This window comes from Trichechus manatus, unplaced genomic scaffold (assembly GCF_000243295.1).
Source record: "Trichechus manatus latirostris isolate Lorelei unplaced genomic scaffold, TriManLat1.0 scaffold00186, whole genome shotgun sequence".
Taxonomy (NCBI): Eukaryota; Metazoa; Chordata; class Mammalia; order Sirenia; family Trichechidae; genus Trichechus; species Trichechus manatus.
Genome location: NW_004444122.1, coordinates 343,775 through 364,171, shown reverse-complemented (window position 1 = coordinate 364,171; position 20,397 = coordinate 343,775). Strand labels below are relative to the sequence as shown.

The window sequence follows — 20,397 nt, the reverse complement described above, 5'->3', positions numbered from 1 at the left end:
TAACATTGGAAAAAAAGAGGTTTTTTTCTTTTTTTGTTTTTTTAGTTTTTAACAACTTTTTGAGGCATAATTTACATGATGGTTGTTGCATGAATCTATACATGTATTAATATTCGTAGAACTGTACATCCAAAAAAAGTCAATTTTATCAGATGATAGTTTTTAAAATAGAATTTTTTAAAAGTTCTTCATTACATAAATATTTTGAGTGCCTACTATGTGCCAGGCACTGTGAAAGAGTCTATGGGAGGGAACGGAGGGGTTATAAAATCAGAACATCTGTGAGAGAGACAGACCTGAACCCAGCCAAAATACAGAGCAGGAAGTGGCAGACTCGTGGGATCACAGAGGAGGGAGCCATTCCCTTTAGGGAGAGTTTATTAGTTCCCTAGGGCTGCCATAACAAAGTACCACAAACTGGGTGGCTTAAAACAACAGAAATTTATTCTCTGGAGGCTGGAAGTCCAAATTCAGGGTGTTGGCAGGGCTACGCTCTCTCTGAAGGCTCTAGAGAAGAATCCTTCCTTGCCTCTTCCAGCTTCCGGTAGCCCCAGATCTTCCTTGGCTTGTGGCACATCACTCCAGTCTCCGTCTTCACGTGGCCTTCTTCCCTCCACATCTGTCGCTGCATCTCTTCCCATAAGGACACCAGTCATACTGGATCAGGGCCCATCCTAGTCCAGTATGACCTCATGTTTTAACTGATTACATCTGCAAAGACCCTATTTCCAAAATAAGGTCCCATTCACAGGTACCAGGAGTGAGGACTTGAACATATCTTTTTTGGGGGACACAGTTCAACCCATAACATGGGCAGCCAGGGACAACTGCTCAGAGAAGGAGGTGTGTGAGCTTGAAGGATGAGCAGGACCCATCTATTCATTCAGTCAACAAACATTTATTGAGCACCTACTGTGTGCCAAGCTCTGTCCTCAGCCCTGGGGATCCCACAGTGAACACAAGGGACCAGGATGCTGCTCTCATGGAGCTCACACTCTAGTGGGTGAGGCACCATCAACATGCCACCAAGTAAGAGCTTCAGGTGCCGAGCAGTGTGTGAGGAAGGTGGTGGGCAGGGCAGTCATGGGGGAGGCGGCTTTAGAATGGGTGCTTAGGGAAGGCTTCTGGGAGGAGGTGGCATTGGAGCAGAGCCCTGGATGGTAAAGCCGTGGGAAGAGCTGGAGAAAGAGCTTTCCAGCTAGAAGGAACAGCAAACGCAAAGGCTCTGAGCTGGGAGGGGTCCTGGAGTGTTTGACTGAAAGAAGGCCAGCCTGGCTAGAGCCTAGTGGGCAGGGAGGAGGGAGGGAGGTGTGGGTGGAGAGGTCATCCAGGGTGCGGGCAAGATGTCCAGCACATAGTAGGTGCTGTTCTTATGCTCATCTCTATCCCCAGAGCCTAGAGCAGGGAAGGAAGACAGGCTTCGATTAAACTGTCCGAAGCCCACACCCTCTGCCAGAGTTTCCCAGGGTTCCTCCAAGGCCTTTGGAGAGGACAGTCCAGGTCCCCCTTCCTCGCTCCTCCCACAGTCGTGGCCAGTTTGATGAGGTCAGTGGCCAATGGTCACATATTTATTTAGACCCTCATCAGCAGTGACCCAGAAGGAAGCAGTCAACTGCCCACCCGCCCACTCACATCACCTCACCCTGCACCCCTGCAGGCCTGTGGACACGCAGGGCAGCCTAGGGCCCCTCAGTAGGCAGGTGGGTCTGGAAGATGGGAGGCAGGAAGAGCCCCACGGTGCCCAGCACACACACAAACACGAATACCCACAGGAACAGCCGGTCAACCACCATGGCCACGAACTTCCAGTCCTCAATGACCTGCGGGCAAACAGAGGGCTGGTTACAGGTGCCGAGCTCTGGGGTCTTCCCTGTTTTCCCTCACTTACCCCATCTCAGGCCCTCACTGTCAGGCCAGGGACCCCACAGGCCACAGGCTTGGAACCACATGCTGGAGCAGCAAGTCTGAGTCTGAGGCTAATCTCTTAGCTGGGCAACTCTGTGCCTTTCAGTGTCCTCAAACTTAATGAAACAAATCACCCCTACCTGCCCCCCACGGCATTGCAGAGCGGTTGGGAACTGGGCTGTTCAGAAGAGTTAGGAATGTAAGGAGTTATTAATATAACATATTGTCATCTGAAAACCCAACCTGATTTATAAGGGGGCTGATGCCTGAGGATCACAAGCCCTTTCCTCTCATTTTCCTCCCAAACCCTCTGCCTGAGCGGCTTCTGCCCAAAGGAAGGTTTGGGGCCCACCCAGCTCGGTGGGCAGGGCAACAAGGGCCTGCAGGACACCTGGAAATCAGGCTGCTTAATTTGCTCAGTTCATTAACAGTAACCAGTTGTCCTTGTGTCAATTCCAGCTCAAGGCAACCCCAGCTGTGGCACAGCTGAACTGTGCTCCATAGGGTTTTCTTCCAGTGGGCTTTCTTCTGAGGTACCTCTGGGTGGGCTGGAATCGCCAACCTTTCAGTTAGCAGCTGAGGGTGTTAACTGTTTGCCCCACCCAGGGACTCCTCACTGACAGTAGTACCTGCTGTTTCCTGTAATTAAGACGCAGCCCCTCCTTTTCCATCATCGGGGTTTCTCTCACTCCTGAGCCTCCTCCAGGTGTGGATTACCCAGTAAGCAAGGTATGCATGAGCTCACTTGTGCTAATTTACTAATCTGTCCTGCACAACGTCACATGGGTTTCACCACATCACTGATGTTGAAAAACAGGTGAAATTGTGCAGGACAGATTAGTAAATAAGCACAAGTGAGCCCGTGCATACCTTGCTTATTGGGTAATCTGTCCCTGGTCTTCTCAGACCCCGCTGTCAGGTGTGAAGTTGGCAGAAACCTGGCTGGCCTTCAGAGGTGCCATCACAGACGTGCCCAGCCCCCTTAGTGCTGGGGGAGACACCGAGAGACCTGTGTGCCCAGCACCCTGGCCTCCTGATGCCTGCTTTCCCTCCTTCACCCATCTGGATCATGCTGCATACTTTCCTGGTAAGCATGGCGGGACCAGAGGATTCAGCAGAGGCTCTGGAGCTGGGAGTGTGGGTGGCAATGGGCAAGCTGACATCAGTGACCCAATTCATCAGGGCCAGTCAGTGGCATGTGTCTACCCTCCAGGATAATCCAGTTGTGAGCCAGCATCTCCACCCCCTCACCCAACATGCATGATTCCCGTCCCTAAGCTGCAGTAGGCTCTCACACAGAGCTCTCCTCAGCTTCCTTGAGTTTCTTTTTGACATCCCTAATTTCAAAGGGCTTTTTTTTTTTCTTTTTCGTGCCTTTTCCCCCTTTTTATATTTTTTGCTATTTATAGTGACCAGCTAATCACCAGCGAGAGTGAAAGTGCTGAAGATGAGAAACACAGCATGGGCTGGCTGAGGGGTGGGCATGCTCTGGAAGGGAAGAAAGCCTCTTTCACCAGCTAGACACGAGAAAGTCAATCACCCAATAAGTTCTCCATGTGCTCAGTGCAGAGCAAGGCACTGGGAAGGGAGGGCAAGAGTGTAAGAATGTCAGAAAGATCTGGGTGTGGAGCTTGGCTCGGCCCTGTGCCAGCTGTGTGACTCTGGGGAAGTCAGTGAACCTCTCTGAGCCTCACTTTCCCCCTTGTAAAATGGGGATTTGAGTAAAAGCCACTGCACAGGTGTTACGGATTGAATTGTATCCCCAAAATATGTTGAAATCCTTACCCCTGTACCTGTGCCCCTGTTTGGAAATAGGCTTTTCTTTTGTCATGTTAAGGAGGCCGTACCAGAGTAGGCTGGGTCCTAAACCTAATCCCTTCGGAGTAAACCAAAACCAAACCAAACCCACTGCCATGGAGTTGATTCCAACTCATAGAGAGTGATCCTTATAGGTCAGAGTAGAACTATACTCCATAGGGTTTCCAAGGAGCACCTGGTGGATTTGAACTGTTGACCTTTTGGTTAGCAGCCATAGCTCTTAACCAGTATGCCACCAGGGTTTCCCTCTTCTGAGTAGTGTCTTATAAAAAGGGAAAACAAACACACACAGGGGAAGACAGACACGAGAGAGAGAGAGAGAGAGAGAGAGAGAGGGGGAGAGAGAGGGGGAGAGAGAGAGTGTGCCTAGCCCTGCTGATGCCCTGATTTCTGACTCCTGGCCTCCAAAATGGAGCCCTGATGGTGCAGCAGTTAAGAGCTCGGCTGCTAACCAAAATGTTGGCAGTTCAAATCCGCCAGCTGTTACCTTGAAAACATATGGAGCAGTTCTACTGTGTCCTATAGGGTCGCTATGAGTCAGAATTGACTTGACGGAAATGGGTATGGTATGGGTAGCCTCCGACACTGTGAGACAATAAATTTCTGTTCTTTAAAGCCACCCACTTGTGGTATTTTTTGTTACAGCAGCCTTCGGTAACTGAGACAACAGGGTTCCTGGGAGAGTTAGCAGTGATGTATGTCAGGTCCTGGCAGAGTGCCTGATGTGTGGTCAAGGCTCAGTGAACATTGGCAATTATAACAACAGTGGGTCCTGCCTGGCCCCTTCCTGCTAGAAACAGCAGGAGGCCCGTGAGTGCCAAGAGGGTGGTGAGTCTTTTAGAAGGGCGAGCTCAGAATGAGTGCTGGCTCAACCAGGGGTGCAGGACGGGGATCAGCACTTCTCAAACTGTGAGGTGCACACCAACCACCAGAGCCAGTTGCCATCGAGTCGATTCCAATTTATGGTGACCCCATGTGTGTCAGAATAGAACTGTGCTCCATAGGGTTTTCAGTGGCTGATTTATCAGAAGTAGATCACCAGGCCTTTCTTCTGAGGCTTCTCTGGGTAGACTCCAACCTCCAACCTTTCAGTTAGCAGCTGAGTGTGTGAGCTGTTTGTACCACCCATGGAGTGTATGAACCACTGGAGAGCTGGTTAAAAATGCAGGCTCGATTGCAACCAACGTCACAAAACAATATATGTATAAATTTTTAAATAAGAAATTAACTTCAGCTATAAACTTTTGCTTAAAGTACAATCAAACAAAAAAAAATGCAGGCTCCTGGATGCCTCCCCCAGAGATCCTGGCTCCCTCGGAATGGGCAGCCCCGGAAGCTGCATTTTGAAAAGTTCCCCAGGGGGTTCTCATTTAGCCAGCAGGGCCCCAAGCAGCACACTGATATTTGGGAGCCAATGAAACTGAGCTACTGAATGATTTTAAATTAGAGAATAACATGATCAAATTAGTTTTTTTAAAAAGTGCAATCTGACAGTAATATAGATCTATGCTTCTCAAACGGTAACATGCCTACGAATCTCCTAGAGATCTAGTTAAAATGCAGATTCTGACTCCGCAGGTCTGGGGTAGGGCCTGAGATTCTGCGTTTCTAACAAGCTCCCACGGAGCCCTGGCAGCACAAACGGTTAAGTGCTCAGCTGCTAACTGAAAGGTCTGCAGGGAAAAAGCGACTCTGCGGGAGAAAGACCTGGCGATTTGCTCCCATAGAGATTACAGCCAAGAAAACCCTATGAGGCAGTTCTACTCTGTCACATGGGGTCACTATGAGTCAAAATCGACTTGCTGGCACCTAACAACAAGCTCTCAGGTAATGCTGATCCTGCTGGTGTGGGGACCACACAGAGTAGCAAGGGCGGAGAGGAATATCTCATGTCCTACATTCCGTGTGTTAGCAATTCTCTTCTTTCCTTTTTATGGTATAATTTTGGAGCTTTCCCAGCCGGCTCTTTTCTCTCAGTGCTAACTAATGGAATCCCAGAGCTTTCCCTTGAGAATGTACCGAGCAAAAAGGAATCTCAGAAAGATAAGAGCGAAGAGATGTCCTCTTTGTCCCCATGCAGCTGCAGAGGGGGAGACACCATGTTGTGTCATAAAAACCTGCTCAAAGAATCTGATCTGATAAGGTGTTGAAATGAGAACATTCACAAGAGCATGAAGCTTCTTCCCCTGCCTAGGATGGAAACGTGTGTGAAAATTTCTGTTACCATCGTGTTCTGTGGTCAGTTATTATGAAATTGCCCTTAGAAGTGTTATTTGTTCAAAGGAGTCGTTTGAGACTCCACACTTCAGTGCTCGTTCCTTTGTCCTGCAAAAATCTGTAATTCTAGCCATCCTTCTTGATAATTTGTTTCCCTAGTAGCAATAGTATTTTAATGGACGTTTCTATACTCCTAAAAGCTATCAATCCTTGTATGGCTTCTTTGCAAGCCGGAAGAGGACGGGAGCAGATGCCCTGGCTGCCCAACCCACCTGCGTTCCCTCGAAGTAGGGCATCCATCTCCAGCCTGTGGCAGCCTCCCACTTCAACAGCCTGCATCTCCCTGCTTCTCTGCAAGAAGTGCAGGGAGTTAATATCCCCAGGGCTGCCCTCAGCCAATGGGGGATGGGAGCTGGTGGGTAAATACTCCAGCCTCCCTCTAGTGGGATGACTCTGCAGCTTGTTCCACATGGTTCCTCAGAAGGCTCCCAATGGGACTGAGCTGCCGTAGGCCACAGCAGTAACCTGCTCATTGATGCCCAATACTGGCTTTCCTTCTGTCCCTCTCTCACTTTCCCCACTCCGTCTCTGTGCTCCCTGGGATCACCTCCCAAATAAACACCTGTACCCAAGCCCTCATCTCAGGGTCTGCTTTTGGGGCAACTCAATACAAACAGACAAAAAAAGATCATTGGCACTTCTTTCTTACCGCCCCCCCTCCTATGCATGACGCTATAATAAAACTCATGACAGTTTTGGATTCCTTATTCAAAAAATTTGAGAGTCCTCAGAGTCCCTGGATAGTATAAACAGTTAATGCCCTTGGCTGCTAACAGAAGGGTTGGAGGTTCGAGTCTACCTAGAGGTGCCTCAGAAGAAAGGCCTGGTGATCTACTTGCAAAAATTCAGCCATCGAAAACCCTATGGAGCACAGTTCTGCTCAGACACACATGGGGGCACCATGAGTTGGGGACAACTCTGAAGCAACAGCAACTGGTGTGTGTGTGTGTGTCTCATTAACTGTGGGTAATGGGAGACTGGTGATAGTATCTGGGCTCCTTCCACCAGGCAGGTGGGCAGGGGCTGGCTAATGACTTACACTCTGGTCTTGATCGTCACTCTTCATGTGCTGGGCTATGAAGCTGACACCATCCAAGGCCTCCCGAACATCCTGCCGGAACCTCCCAGAGGACCTCAGCCGGAAATCCCTGGGGATTCCTGCAGAGTCGACCCCAACTGGAGACTTGGGAGCTGCAGAGGCAGAATTCACAAAATACATGGAGTTCTCGTAGAAGTTGGAGGGGCTGTTAGGGCCCACGGCAGAGGAGGTGGCCTCGGTCTTGGTCAGGTGCAACTGACTGAGCTCTGGGGCCCTGGTGGGGCTGCTGTTGGGGCGCTTCATGAAGAGGAAGGTGGGCAGCTTGTATAGGAAGCAGCGCTTGACCCAGGGTGCCATGATGTGAGTGCTGGGTGAGCGGTGGTGCACGTTGAGCACACAGACGCTAGTGACGATGGAGAAGGTGACCAGCACCATCGTGAACATGAGGTATTTGCCAATGAGCGGCACATCCAGAGAGGTGGGTGGCACAATCTTAGAGATGAGCAGCAGGAAGACAGTGAGGGCCAGCAGCACGGAGATGCACAGCGTCATCTTCTCACCGCAGTTAGAGGGCAGGTAGAAGACAAGGATGGCCAGTGAGGTGATGAGCACACAAGGGATGATGAGGTTGATGGTGTAGAAGAGTGGCTTACGTTTGATGATGAAGTCGTAAGTCACGTCCACATAGCTGGGGTCCTGTGGGTTCACTGTCCTTCGCCCTGGGAGGGCCAAAATGTCCCACTCACCACTGGGAGTAAAGTCATCTATGTTGGCCGTGGGTGTCTTGAGGACCATGTCAATCTCCGTGTGGTCGTAAGTCCAGGAGCGGAACTTGAGGGTGCAGTTCTGCCGGTCGAAGGGGAAGTGCTTCACCTCAATCTTGCAGGCGCTCTTGTAGATGGCAGGGGGCAGCCACAGGATGCTGCCATTGGAGCGGACCACCACGTTGGTGTAGACGGACACCTCATAGACCCCATCAGCGCTGGGGGCAGGGGGCAGGGCATGGAGGAGAAACAACATGATGAAACTCATGGACAAGGCCTGGCATGTTCTCAGAACTCCCCAAAGAGCCCTTCTGGATTATTTCCCACCAATTACGTTTCTATTCCCCTCACGGCCTGAAAGGAGCCTGTTTTCCTTGGCAGCTGCGTGGTGGAGAGGCAGTCTGAAGGCTTCACATGGAATAGCTCAGTTAAGCCTCACAATAGTCCAAATAAGTAGGTTTTATTATTATCCTCATTTTACAGATGGAAAAACCAAGGCTCAGAGAAGTTAAGTGACTTCTTGAAGGTTAGAAAACTAGTAAGTGGTACAGCTGGGATTTGAACTCAGGTTTGTCTGTGTGTAGACCACATACTCATAATCATTTCACATTACTGTCGGTATCATTGCAACCCAGGACGAATCTCTTTAGCTTCCTTTGCCTACCTAAGAGGTTTACACATATTAAGTCAGTGCTGCCAATACTGGCAAAGCAACTGAGGCTCAAAGAGATGGTATGGAGGGCAGAAAGGGCACTGGACTGGGGGACAGGAGGCTGGTCCTGGTCCCAGCTGAGCTTGAGTGAGTCAGAAAACACCCTACCCTCTCTGGGCCTCCACCTGTAACTGAGGGTGTTGGCTCTGCTCATCTTAATTCTTCCAGCCTAATGGCCTGAGCCTGGTGAAGCACAGATGGGGCCCAGGGCTGGACTCAAGACTGGAAGACCCCTAAAGGCTGGGCCTGCTGCTCCCATGGGGTCACCATAAGGCCCAGACCTTGGCCCACTTCCACCACTCACTTGTTATACAGCACGATGTCTGGCAGCCAGACGCGCTTTGCAGGGATCCTCAGGATGTTCACACCCTCATAGCGGGAGCTGTCCCAACTCAGGCGGTAATCGTTCCATTCCTGAGCAGACAGGCAAGGCCCTGTCACTTGTAGGTCAGTCACCACCAAGGGGCAGCCCTGGAGGAAACGTCTCCTGGGCTGGACACCCTGCAGGGCACTTACCTGTTTTAGCCAGATGTTGGTGGTCATGATCTGTTCTCGCTCATTCTGGGGAAGGAAATGGGGCTATCAGTTCACCAGGAAGAAGGAGCTCTCACACGTGGACCACACAAAAGGCTCTGAGCTCCACACTTAGGTGACCCACTGCCAACCCAACATCTCTTGAATGGCTCAGAAGTATTTCACACCCAGTGCATCTGAGACAAAGATCTTAATCTTCCCCCCAGCCTGGTCCTCCTTCAGCATCCCTGTCTCAGTGAATGGCACCCCCACCCCATCCAGTTCTACAAGGCAGAAACCTGGGAGTTATCCTGACACCTTTCTCTCTGATCCATCAATAAGTTCTGCAGATTGTATCGCCTACGTGTGTCTCAAATTTGTCTGCTTCTCTCCATCTCCACTGCCACCATCATCTGTCACTTGAACTACTGCAGTAGCCTCCTAGCTAGTCTCCCTGCTTTGCCCTGGCCTGCCTTTAGTCTATTTTCTATAGAACATCCAGGGTGATCTTATTAAAATCTAATCCCCTCAACCAACGTCATTTTACTCAAACCCTCCAGTGCCTCCCCGTCTCGCTCCAAGTAAAAGTTAAAACCCTGCCTATGGCCTGCAGGGCCCTACATGATCTGAAGATCAGTAGCTCTATAACCTTATGTCTCATCCCTCTCCCATTTGCTCATTCCACTTCAGCTAGGCTTGTCTCTTTGCTATTTTCAAACACACTCCTGCCTTTGCACAAACTGTTCCCTCTTCCTGGAAATCCTATGAAGGAGTTAGATTTTTATTCTGTATGCAAGGGAAGCCACGGAAGTGACCCAAGTGGGGATGAGATTGAGGGGAAAAGTGGCAGGAACTTTGGCAACTTCATTCTGGCTGTATATGGAGAATAGATGTAGGGTGGAGGCAGAGCAGAATGGGCATAGACCAGTTAGGGGAGCCTTGCAGTGGTCCAGGTAAGGGATGGATGATGGTGGCTTGGACTATTACCAAGTATCTAATATGTCTCAGATACTCTTCAGATACCCTCTGCCCTCAATGAAATTACATCCTGGTGGGAGGAGGCAGACACTACACAAATAAGTAGATGGTGTCAGGTGGCAATAAGTGCTAAGAAGAAAAATAAAGCAGGATAAGACAGAGGGGACGACAGGGGTGCTATTTTATGTGGAAAGGTCAGGGAAGACCTCTCTGATAAGATGACAGTTCTTTTCATTTTTGAAGGATATTTTTGCTGGTTGTAGAATTCTAGGTTTTCAGCTTTTCCTTGTAGCACTTTTAAAGTGTCATTGCATTTTCTGGCTTCCATTTTCAACTGTCAGTCTTATTGTTGCTCTTTTGAAGATAATCTTTTTTTTCTGGCTGCTTTCAAGATTTCCTCTTTGTCTTTGGTTTAGGAGTTTAAGTATGATGGATCTGGGTGTAGTTTTCTTTGTATATATCCCTCATGGGCATAGAGCCTCTTGAATCTGTAGCGTAATGTCTGGCCCCTTTTGGAAAATTCTCAGGCAGTGTCACTTCAAATATTGCTTCGGTCTTATTCTTTATGTCTTCTTTTTGGGGGACTTCAGTTACACATGTTAGACCTTTTTATCATGCTCCATATTATCTCCTTTTCTGTATTTTCCATCCTTTTTTTCTCTCTGGTTTGTCTAAATATTTTCTACTGACCTCTTTTCCAGTTCACTAATCCTCTCTTCTGCTGTGACCAATCTGCTATTAAACCCATCCAATGAGTTTTTAATTAATGTTTTTGTTTGTTTTTAGTGATAATATTTACCTTTGATTCTTTTTTCATGGTTATCAGTTCTCTGGAGAAAATCTCCATCATAATAATTTTCTTGAACATATCAATATTACTTTAAAATAATATTTACTTTAAAGCCCCATGTATGATAACTTCAATATCTGGGTCATCTGTGGATCTGTTTCTATTATTTGCTTTTTTCTCTTGGTCTTTTCTCATTTTGTCTTGTCTTATGACATGCTTAGTGAATTTTTATTTGATTTCAAACACGACCAGAGAGTATTTAATTTGACTTTATAGCAGACAGTTAGAGTAGGGACAGATCACATTAATCTAGTCAGTTACTGAGCTGGTTCAAAGTAGATTTCAGTTTTTGTGAGCTAGTCTATTTTTTATCCATTTTTACCTCTAGGGTGGCCCTTCCAAGGTCCCCATCAAAGCTCCATCTCCTTGGTTGGGCCCAAACACCAATATTTGTCATCTCTGCTCTGTGTGAGTGCCAAAAGTTCAGCTAGGCTTCCCTGACTCTTAGCCACCACTTTACACTCAGCTTCTTATTCTCTTTGTCCTATGTTAGGTGCTGTTGAGTCAGCTCTGACTCATAGTGACCCTATGTATAACAGAACAAAATGTTGCCTGGTCCTGTGCCATCCTTTCAATAGTAGGTATGTTTGAGCCCATCATTGCAGCCCGTGTCAATCCATCTCATTGAGTGTCTTCCTCTTTTTTGCTGACCCTCTATTTTACCAAGCATGATCTCCTTCCCCAGGGATTGGTCCCTCCTGATAACATGTCCAAAGTAAATGAGTCCCGTCTGCCAGTTTGTCGTGCCGTGGTGTTTTGTATGTTGCTGTGATGCTGGAAGCTGTGCCACTGGTATTTCAAATACCAGCAGGGTCACCCGTGGTGGACAGGTTTCAGCAGAGCTGAACAGGGACTAGGAAGAAGGACCTGGCAATCTACTTCTGAAAAAATTGGCCAATGAAAACTTTACAGATAGCACCAGAACATTATCTGATATACTACTTGGTCCTATACTGTTTATTAATTATCAGGTAAGGAGAAAAGCAACACACACTGTCAGGGTTACCTCACTGTGTGTCCTTGCCCTCCTGAATTCTGGCCCCTCAAGTCTTGGGAGTTCTCCAATACCTTCAAACAGATTTTTTTTTTTTTTTTTTTTTTTTTTACATATTTGTCCAGCTTTTTAAATTGTTCTTGTGAAAAAGTTAATCTGCAACGAGTTACTCTGCCGTTGCTGAAAGTTAAAAACCCTCGGTTGTCTTTAAAAGAAAATCTTTTTGTTAACTGAGGTATAATTTTGCATACTGTGAAATGTACAGATCTTAAGTGTACAGTTTGATTAGTTTTAACAAATGCATTACCTATGTAACCCACCTCCCTTTCAAGATATAGAACATTTCCATCACCTAGAAAATTCCCTTGTGCCTTAGTCCTGCCCCCCGCCCCCCCACTCTCCTTCACTCCCCCAGCAGTTGTTGAGTTGCCCAAGGACATCTGTCCAGGGCCCTGGACCCTCCAAAGAGCTGCTTCTAAAGGCCTGCTTGTCTTACCCGGCACAAAAGTCTTTGCCAGCTCCCCAGAAACTTCCATCTTTAAAATAGTTGTGCCCATAACCCTCCTTCCTCAAAACAAACAAACCCCGAAAAACAGAAGAAAAAGGAACTGCCTAAAACCTAATATTTGTTCTATACGCAAACTTTCAGGAACACGTCAGCTCACAGTGGTACTCGCAGGGCTTGGGGCTAGAAGCTGCATCTCCTCCTGCTGTGCTAGCCCCTATCGCCCCACAGGCCCACAGAGCAGATCTGGCACGGGTAGCCTGAGCCTGGAAGTGTGGCCAGAGCTGCCCGCCCATCCACCCTTACCAGGGTGGCAGCTGCAAGGCAGCAGCTGGGCTCAGCAGCATTAAGCAAACTTCTCTTGGCTGTACACACAACACTCAGACACCAGCCTGGGTGAGGCCTGGCCAGAAGCCCTTACTGCTTCCAGTCTGGCTGTGGAGTGAAGGACAGAGAGCACAGAGCTCTTTGCCCTGCCCCCACTCTTGTGCTCTGTTTCCTGGGAACTCCAGGGGAGGGAACCAACCATTAATTTGGCCAAAGCCTTCTTGAGGGCTATAGCTTTGAGGGGCTGGGCTTGTGGGGGCCAGCTGTGCTGTAGAGAGAGGCTGGAAGTTAAGAAGGTAGGAGGAATTTCTGCCCCCTTGGTTTGCTCCTTCCTCACAGCTGGACACAGCACCCTGCCCTCTCTTCAAATGACTGCTCCTCAGAGCTGCTTTCAGGGGCAGGGTCCTAACCCTGTGGGTGAGGGTGTGGGAAGAGCCACATCAGCGAAGGTTTACAATGGGCTGTGCTTCCCTAGAATACTCCCAACTCAGAGACAGCAGAGGGGAGAAGGGAAACTCGCTAGCACCTCAGCCTTCCTCTGTTTTCCCTACCCCGCTGCACATTCACACATCAAGACTGACAATCCTGTCTGTGAACTCTGCAATCCCTCCCTCCTTTCTGAACCCTCAGAGACTGCCCTTCTTTGGCCACGCCCTCACTCACCCAGGCTAGACCAGTGCAGCAGCTGCCTCTGGTCTTGCCTCTGCACCTGGGCCTCTGCACTCATCTGTCCCCTCAACCTGGTTCCTACTTCTCCCAACAAGTATGGGACAAGGGAGGTCATCTGCTGAGCAAGCTGGAGAAGGTAATGGGGTGAGGCTGGGAGGACAAAGAGGAGAAGCTGTGGCTATGCTGGAGGCCCAGCTGAGGCGGAGTCTATGGCAGGACCATTGGATGCCTACCAACGGTCACCCCCTCTTGTTCTTTGTTAACAAAACCCCAACTTAATTAGATATTGGCTATTCACGGGCCCTTCTCCAGCCCCCTTGCCATGCATTGATAATTCTAAGCCAACCACGTTAATTCCATTTCTCTGGCCAATGATTGGCTAAGGCTTAGGCATGAGATGCAACCCTGGCCAGTGAGATGCAAGGGGTTGCCTAGAAGGTAGGTTCTCTGGCAAAGTCTTCCTCGTGTTCAAAAAGGGACCCAAGAAGGGGATTTGCCATTTCTTGCCACAGACATTGTCATGTGAGAACTTTATGCCTGGAGTTGAGGCTGCGATCTTATGACATGAGGTAAAAGCAAGGGAATCACAGTACTGACAGCATTGAGTTATTCAACTAACCAGCCCTGGAACTATCCACCTGCTATCTTGTTATGTGATATAATAAACTACCTTATTGCTTTAGCCACTCTTAGTTGGGCATTCTGTTACTTGCAGACAAAGCATTTTAATTGATACTGAGATGGATTTTTAGGTGGCTCCAAATTGTGGAGCTAAAATCGACAAAGTAGGAGGGAGATCCCAGGAAAGAGAAAAGCACATGTAGAGTCACACATGGCATTTATACAAGGAAAAAATCTTAACTTAAAGGCAGGGTCAAGGCCCTCAAAATTTCAGGCAAACTCCTTAATGTTTAGAAATGGAAAAAGATGAAAGGAACAATCTAGGACCTGCCCAGGAATCAAGGGCAATGCCAGAACTAAAACCCAAGTCACTCAACTCCCAGCCCTGACCACTGCATAGCCACTCATTTTCCCAAGACCTGGCTAGGGCCCTGAAAACCCACCATGCCTCTCCTGAGCCTCAAGCCCAGGCTGCCCCTGCACCTACCACGCTGATGAGCTGGGCCAGGGAGAGCTGCAGCTGAATGGAGATAAGCTGGGAGGAGCTGGTGGCTGGACGGATCAGGTTGTTGTAGCGGGTTTTGTTCAGAAGGTATTCTATGAGCTTCTCCTCGGCATTGGCCACACGGCAGACCCCTGGGAAAACGCATAGTCAGACGTGCTGGGTCCTCGTCCAACTGACCCTCACTGCAGCTGATGGCAGTAAAGGGGAGGGCTGAGAGGATCCCAGCTAGGACCACAGGTGCCCTCAGGGCTGGCTGAAGCAGTTATGGTGCTGGCATGCCTGCCTCTCTTTGGGGACTTCAAACTAAATATGCCCAAATCAGAGCTCAGCTCTCTCCATCCATCCTATACCTCGTCCTCTTCCTGTTTCCTCTAGCACTGAATGTATCCCATGTTCCAGACATCTGGTCCAAAAGCTGCCTGTTTATCCTGATCCCTCCTTGGCTCATCTAAGTGGTCACCCAATCCTGTCTATTTGACTTTCCAAGTAGAATGCTGCTCTCCCATTTCTACCCCTCCGGCCATGGCCCTAGTTCACCAACCATGCCCTGGGCTGTTCCCATAGCCTCTTCACTGATCTCCCCACCTCCACTCTGCCCCTCTCATGCATACACCATATTGTACCACAGTGGTCTTCTTTCAGCACAAACTGGGCCAGGGCCCTTCCCTACCCATAACCTCTCAGAGCTGTGGGCAGAGTTAAAGCCAAATGTTTTGGCTTGGCATTCAAGTCCCTTTGCCCCTGGCATGGGCTTATCTTCTCCCCTCTCTCCACATTTACCCCCAGACACTTGAGGCTCTGGCCACACCCTACTGCTTGCCTTTCCCCCATGTGGCCTGCCTTTCCCCGCTGTGTCTCACTTCGAGGTCTTGGAGTACACTCTTTCTCCTGCCAGGATTGCCCCCAGCCAGCCATTCATCAAATATCTGAATGTTTATCTTGTGCCAGGAACTATGTTCTGTGCAGGAGATAGTGGCAAGAAAAAGGCAGAAACGTTTCCTGCCCTCAGGGGGCTTGCAGTACAGTGCAGAAGAGAGATTAACCAAACATGGGTTTTGTTTGCAGAGTTGGATGGACAGTGATTCCTTCACTAAAGAGAGTACAGGGTGGGCAGACGGGGGGAGGAATGTCCTGGGTTCGGACTTGGGCCTGTAGAGCATAAGGTGCCTTGTTGTTGTTAGCTGCTGTCAAGTTGGCCCTGTCTCAGAGCAACCCCAAGCACAGTGGAATGAAATGCTGCCCAGTCCTGTACCATCCCCATGATTGGCTGTGGTTTGGACAATGTTCCATTGATCCATAGGGTTTTCATTGGCTCATTTTTGGAAGTAGATTGCCAGGTCTTTCTAGTCCCTTTTAGTCTGGAAGCTCTGCTGAAACCTGTTTAGCATCATAGCACTATGCAAGCCTCCACTGACAGACGGGTGGTGGCTCTGTATGAGGTGCATTGGCCAGGAATCGAACCTGAGTCTCCCACACGGAAGGCAAGAATTCTACCACTGAAACATCAATGCCTCATAAGATGCCTTAGAGACACCAAATGGAGGGGTCCCGCTGGCATTTGGCTTCTGCTCTGGAGTTTAAAGGAGAGGTCTCACGTCAGAGCAATATTCAAGGCCCAGCTCAAATGCAGCCTCCTTCAGATAGACTTCGGTACCCTGGGGCTCCCACAGCCCCAGATCTGCCCCTCTCCACACCCCCAATCCTTTGCCAAGTAGTATTTGGGTCTTTGTCTCATCTCCCTTACAAGTCTGGGAGTGAAGGTGAGGCTCAGAGACTCAATCTTCCTTATTCTGATATCTTTAAGGAGAATATGTCAGGTTTGGGCAGAGGCCCATCTTGGAAAGAGGAAGACCTAGAGGAGGGTCCAAGGCACCTGAGCAGGGAACCAGGAGCAGGAAAGAGATGGGAGTGGGCAGAGGAAATAGTGTTGGGGCAAGAAGACAGGACAGAAAAGGGTAAAGAAATAAGAACGGTGTGGGGGATGCTGGAGAGGGGCTGCCTGGCTCACTGGGCCCAGGACTCTGATTTCATCCTCCCCTGAAGGGCCAGTTCCATGCGTCTAACTGAACCACACCCTCTTTGGGTGGGGCCAGGGGGCCCAGAGCATGGGTCGGCCTGATTAAGCAGGTCCACGGTAGACTCTTGGGTAGATGCTGGGCTGGACACATGGCCAGGGGAGCAGCTGCCCCCTGCCTGCTGTGGGCACTTTCCAACTCACTGCCTATCTGGAGCAGATGCAATATTTAGTGCCTTGTGAAAAATGCTCCCAGTGCACCTGCTGCCTGCCTTCTCTCCCCCAGACTGCCCCGGGCTATCGGAGGGGGTCCTGTGGTTGCTTGGCCTAGATTCTGAGCCCTGCCTCTTGTACCCTGGACCTATAGTCCACTGAGACTTAACTGCCTCCCACCCCCTGCCATAGGCCAGCTGCTTGAATATCCTGGAAGCCAGTCTTTAGCCCCAGGCTGCAGCTGGGACTCTCCCACAGCCCTTCTTTAGTGTATATATTTGGGCCAACCCCTTATTTCACAGAGTGGGGTGTGACTTGCCCAAGTCCACCTGACTTGTCTGAGGCCACTCTAGGGTCAGAACCTGCAGCTCCTACCCCAGCCCTGGAGTGCTGAGGAAGGCTGGATTCCACATCTCTGCAGCCCAGGAGGCTGGCCCAGCTGGGTTCTGGTAGGCCAGGGCGGCTCTGCAGGCTATGGGGCTCGGGCTCTGGCTCTGAGCCCACCTGGGATGCCAGATGCCCACCTTTGGCCCTGCCTTGCGTCTCAGGCATTCAGCTGGCTCCGAAGGACTCTCTCCCATCCTGAGGACCAGATACAGCCTCCACAGTTAGAGGGTCCCAGAACCTTAAACCATTTAGCCCAACTCTCTATGTCTTAGCTGAGAAATATAAGACCAAAGAGGGGAAGAAATTTATTCAAGGACCCCCAGCAAATCAGTGGCAGAGCCAGGTTTAGGAGGCACTACCTCTTTCAGACAGGCCTGTTGCAGACTACTCACGCCCTCCTTAACTTTCCCTGTGAGAGGACTGTCTACAGAGGCCATAACTGGTGTTGGCTAGAGCCAGGTGTGTGTTCATACCTGTGCCTGTGTTTGTACATGTGTGTGCCAAGGGGTGGTAGAAGGGTGTTATGGATTGAATTGCATCCCCCCAAAATGTGTGTCAACTTGGCCAGGCCACGATTCCCAGTATTGTGTGATTGTCCACCATTTTGTCAGCTGGTGTGATTTTCCTATGTGTTGTAAATCCTCCCTCTATGATGTTTATGAGGCAGAATTAGAGGCAGTTATGTTAAATAGGCAGGATTCAGTCTACAAGATTAGATTGTATCTTAAGTCAATCTCTTTTGAGATATAAAAGAGAGAAGCAAGCAGGGAGACAGGGGGACCTCATACCACCAAGAAAGTAATGCCAGGAGTAGAGTGCATCCTTTGGACCCGGGGTCCCTGTGCTGAGAAGCTCCTAGACCAGGGGAAGATTGATGATAAGGACATTTCTCCGGAGCTAAGAGAGAGAAAGCCTTCCCCTGGAGCTGGCATCCTGAATTCGGACTTTTAGCCTCCTAGACTGTGAGAGAACAGTTTCTCTTTGTTAAAGCCATCCACTTGTGGTATTGCTGTTATAGCAGCACTAGATAACTAAGACGGGGATACCTGCGCTAGTGTGGACTGGAACACACTCCCATCACCCAAAAAGCAGGGGGGTAGGGAATTCCAGAACAGCACATCATGTTTAGGCTTTCCAGCCTGCTGCTTTATGCCTGTGAGGGCTGCTGGGTTCAAGGAACAAGGGACAAGCTTTTTACCCCAAGCTGACAGAGGTGGCCTAGAGTAGGTGCAAGCTTTTGGGTCATAGCTGGGGGTCACATCCCAGCTGGAGAGCTGACACAATTAAACCAACAGGCAACCACTAGGGGTCAGTCATGACCCAAAGATTCTAATGAGGAGTGGGCCTGACCTGCCTCTGGCCAGGGCCTCACTTTCCCCGGAACCAAGCCTCCTCCGAAAGCTGCTCCCCAGCAGAAAAGGGTTACAATTCAAGTAGAAGGCGTAGCTGAAATGCCAACCGTGTAAGTGTGTGTACAGTTTGAAAAAACATATCCGATCTTAAAATCTATATTGAAAAAATGGAAAGAGATACCAATTGTTTTAGAATACACACTACAGAAAATAAAGGTCAAGAGAATCTTCTTGGCAAGTGGGCATCTGAAAGGCAGAGTGATTTTTAGTTGGGGGGGTGTGTTCTTAACTGAGAAAGGGAAAACAAGATTTGTGTTTACTAAAAGTCAGCTGTGGATTAAAAAAACAAAAGCTGAGGTTTTGCATTTACAAAGAGCTCACCATACACTATCAGTGCTTCTCCAACTGTGTGTAAGAATCACCTGGATGCTTGTATAAAGGCAGATTCCTAGGCTCCCTTCTGGAGATTCTGACCCAGTGGGCCTAGGATGAGGCCCAGGAATCTGCACTGGGTGATTCTGGTGTACACTGCCCCCAGACCATTCACATAATAAACCCTGCAACTGGCTCACACAACATCTTTGTTCCCAAGTGTGTAGGCAGGGCATATCATCCCCATGGAACAGATGGGGAAACTGCGACCCAGAGAAGGGAAAGGAATTAGGGTCATTCAGCAAGTGGTGGCAGAGCCAGGACACAAACTTATGTGCAGACACCAACTTGGGTGAGATCTCTGCATCCCTGTAGGAAACTTGTGTGTTTCTCCTACCCCTTCTTCAGCACCTCCTGTAGGCGGTCTCTGTCCAGGGATAAAGAGCCCCCGTTCTCCAAGCCAACTAGGGCTCAGAGGACAAGCTTGGGCAAGAGAAGAGGAGCCGAAAGGCTCTTCAGAGCTCAGGTGGGGAAACTGAAGCCAAGAGAGGGCAATCCTCACCACATCTGGACTCTGACTAGAGAAGGGCTGAGTGGACCTCCCTCCCGGGTGTCAGAGACCGAAGGTTCCTGAGTGACAGGCCCTACTCACCAGCCCAACCCTCAGCCAAGCTGGCTGTCCAGGCTGGCCATCCCCCAGGGTAAGCAGAGGCGGTGGTGCCATAAAGTGTATTTCCTGGAAGATCTGCCCCCTAAACTGCAAGACATTCCAGAGCTGGCGATTTGGGCAATCCCCTTTCCCTCTGGGCTAAGTTTCACCGCCTCTGCAATAGCGGTGTTGGAGGAGACCTCTCGCTAAGGCTGAGGAGAGGGGTTGCTCCCTGGTGTCCACACGGGCAGTTTACCCGCTGCGCTGTGCTCACTCTTCAAGTAAAGTGGCCTCGCCCTGTGGGGATGGGACTCCGAGCCTTCCAGCCTCCCTCTTCGCGCTGGAGGTGAGTGGAGCTGCCTGCAAAGCCAGGGCTACCTAGCCCTGCTGCCCAGGCCAAAGAAAATGGCCCTGGCCGCACAGGAGCGCAGAGAGGAAAGGCGGCCCCCACCGCGAACCTTGCAGACCCACCCACCGTGGCCCGTCCCCACTGCCTCGGCGAGTGGGTTCAGCTCCACCCCTGCGTCCCTCCGGCCGGGACAACCTCGGGCCACTCCCCCACGCAGGGAACCCTCCCTTCCACCTGTGGCCAGTCCAGCCCCGTGCAGCCCAGCCCGGGCGCCCCTCAACCCTTCTCCGAAAAGAACTCACCGCGCCCGTAAAGGGCAACCAGGGAGAAAAGAACCAGGCCGTGGGCAGTCCTCATAGCGAGTGGGAGCCGTGGAGGCAGCCTCGGCAAGCTCAGCTGTCGGACCACCAAGCACCAGCGAGCGGTGACCTGGCTAGTGAGCGCGGGTCCCGGCCTCGCAGGTCTGAAGGCGCGTCGTGCCGGCTCTAGGACCCCGCGGAGAGCCCAGCCTAGCCCCGCAAGGTCTCCAGCTGTGGGCCCCACCCACTCCGGGGTGGGGCGGGGCAGGGGGGACCCCTGGGCGG

The 20,397-nt window shown here is 50.2% G+C and overlaps 1 protein-coding gene across 1 annotated transcript; it reads right to left on the bottom strand.

The window, feature by feature from the left end:
• Nucleotides 1-1,679: 1,679 nt before the first annotated feature.
• CHRNB4 (cholinergic receptor nicotinic beta 4 subunit) lies at nucleotides 1,680-20,170 on the bottom strand. Its single transcript, XM_004387460.2, has 6 exons — nucleotides 20,116-20,170; nucleotides 14,460-14,608; nucleotides 9,032-9,076; nucleotides 8,820-8,929; nucleotides 7,040-8,021; nucleotides 1,680-1,820 (listed from the first exon to the last, which is right to left on the bottom strand). Exons 1-6 carry the CDS (start codon nucleotides 20,168-20,170, stop codon nucleotides 1,680-1,682), a joined length of 1,482 nt encoding a protein of 493 aa, XP_004387517.1.
• Nucleotides 20,171-20,397: the final 227 nt, after the last annotated feature.

Coding starts and splice junctions, on each gene's coding strand:
- CHRNB4 (XM_004387460.2), bottom strand. CDS start 20,170: ATGAGGACTGCCCACGGCCTGGTTCTTTTCTCCCTGGTTGCCCTTTAC. Junction 8,930..9,031: donor CCAACATCTGGCTAAAACAG/GTAAGTGCCCTG, acceptor CTGTCTGCTCAG/GAATGGAACGATTACCGCCT. Junction 8,022..8,819: donor GACATCGTGCTGTATAACAA/GTGAGTGGTGGA, acceptor CCCTGCCCCCAG/CGCTGATGGGGTCTATGAGG.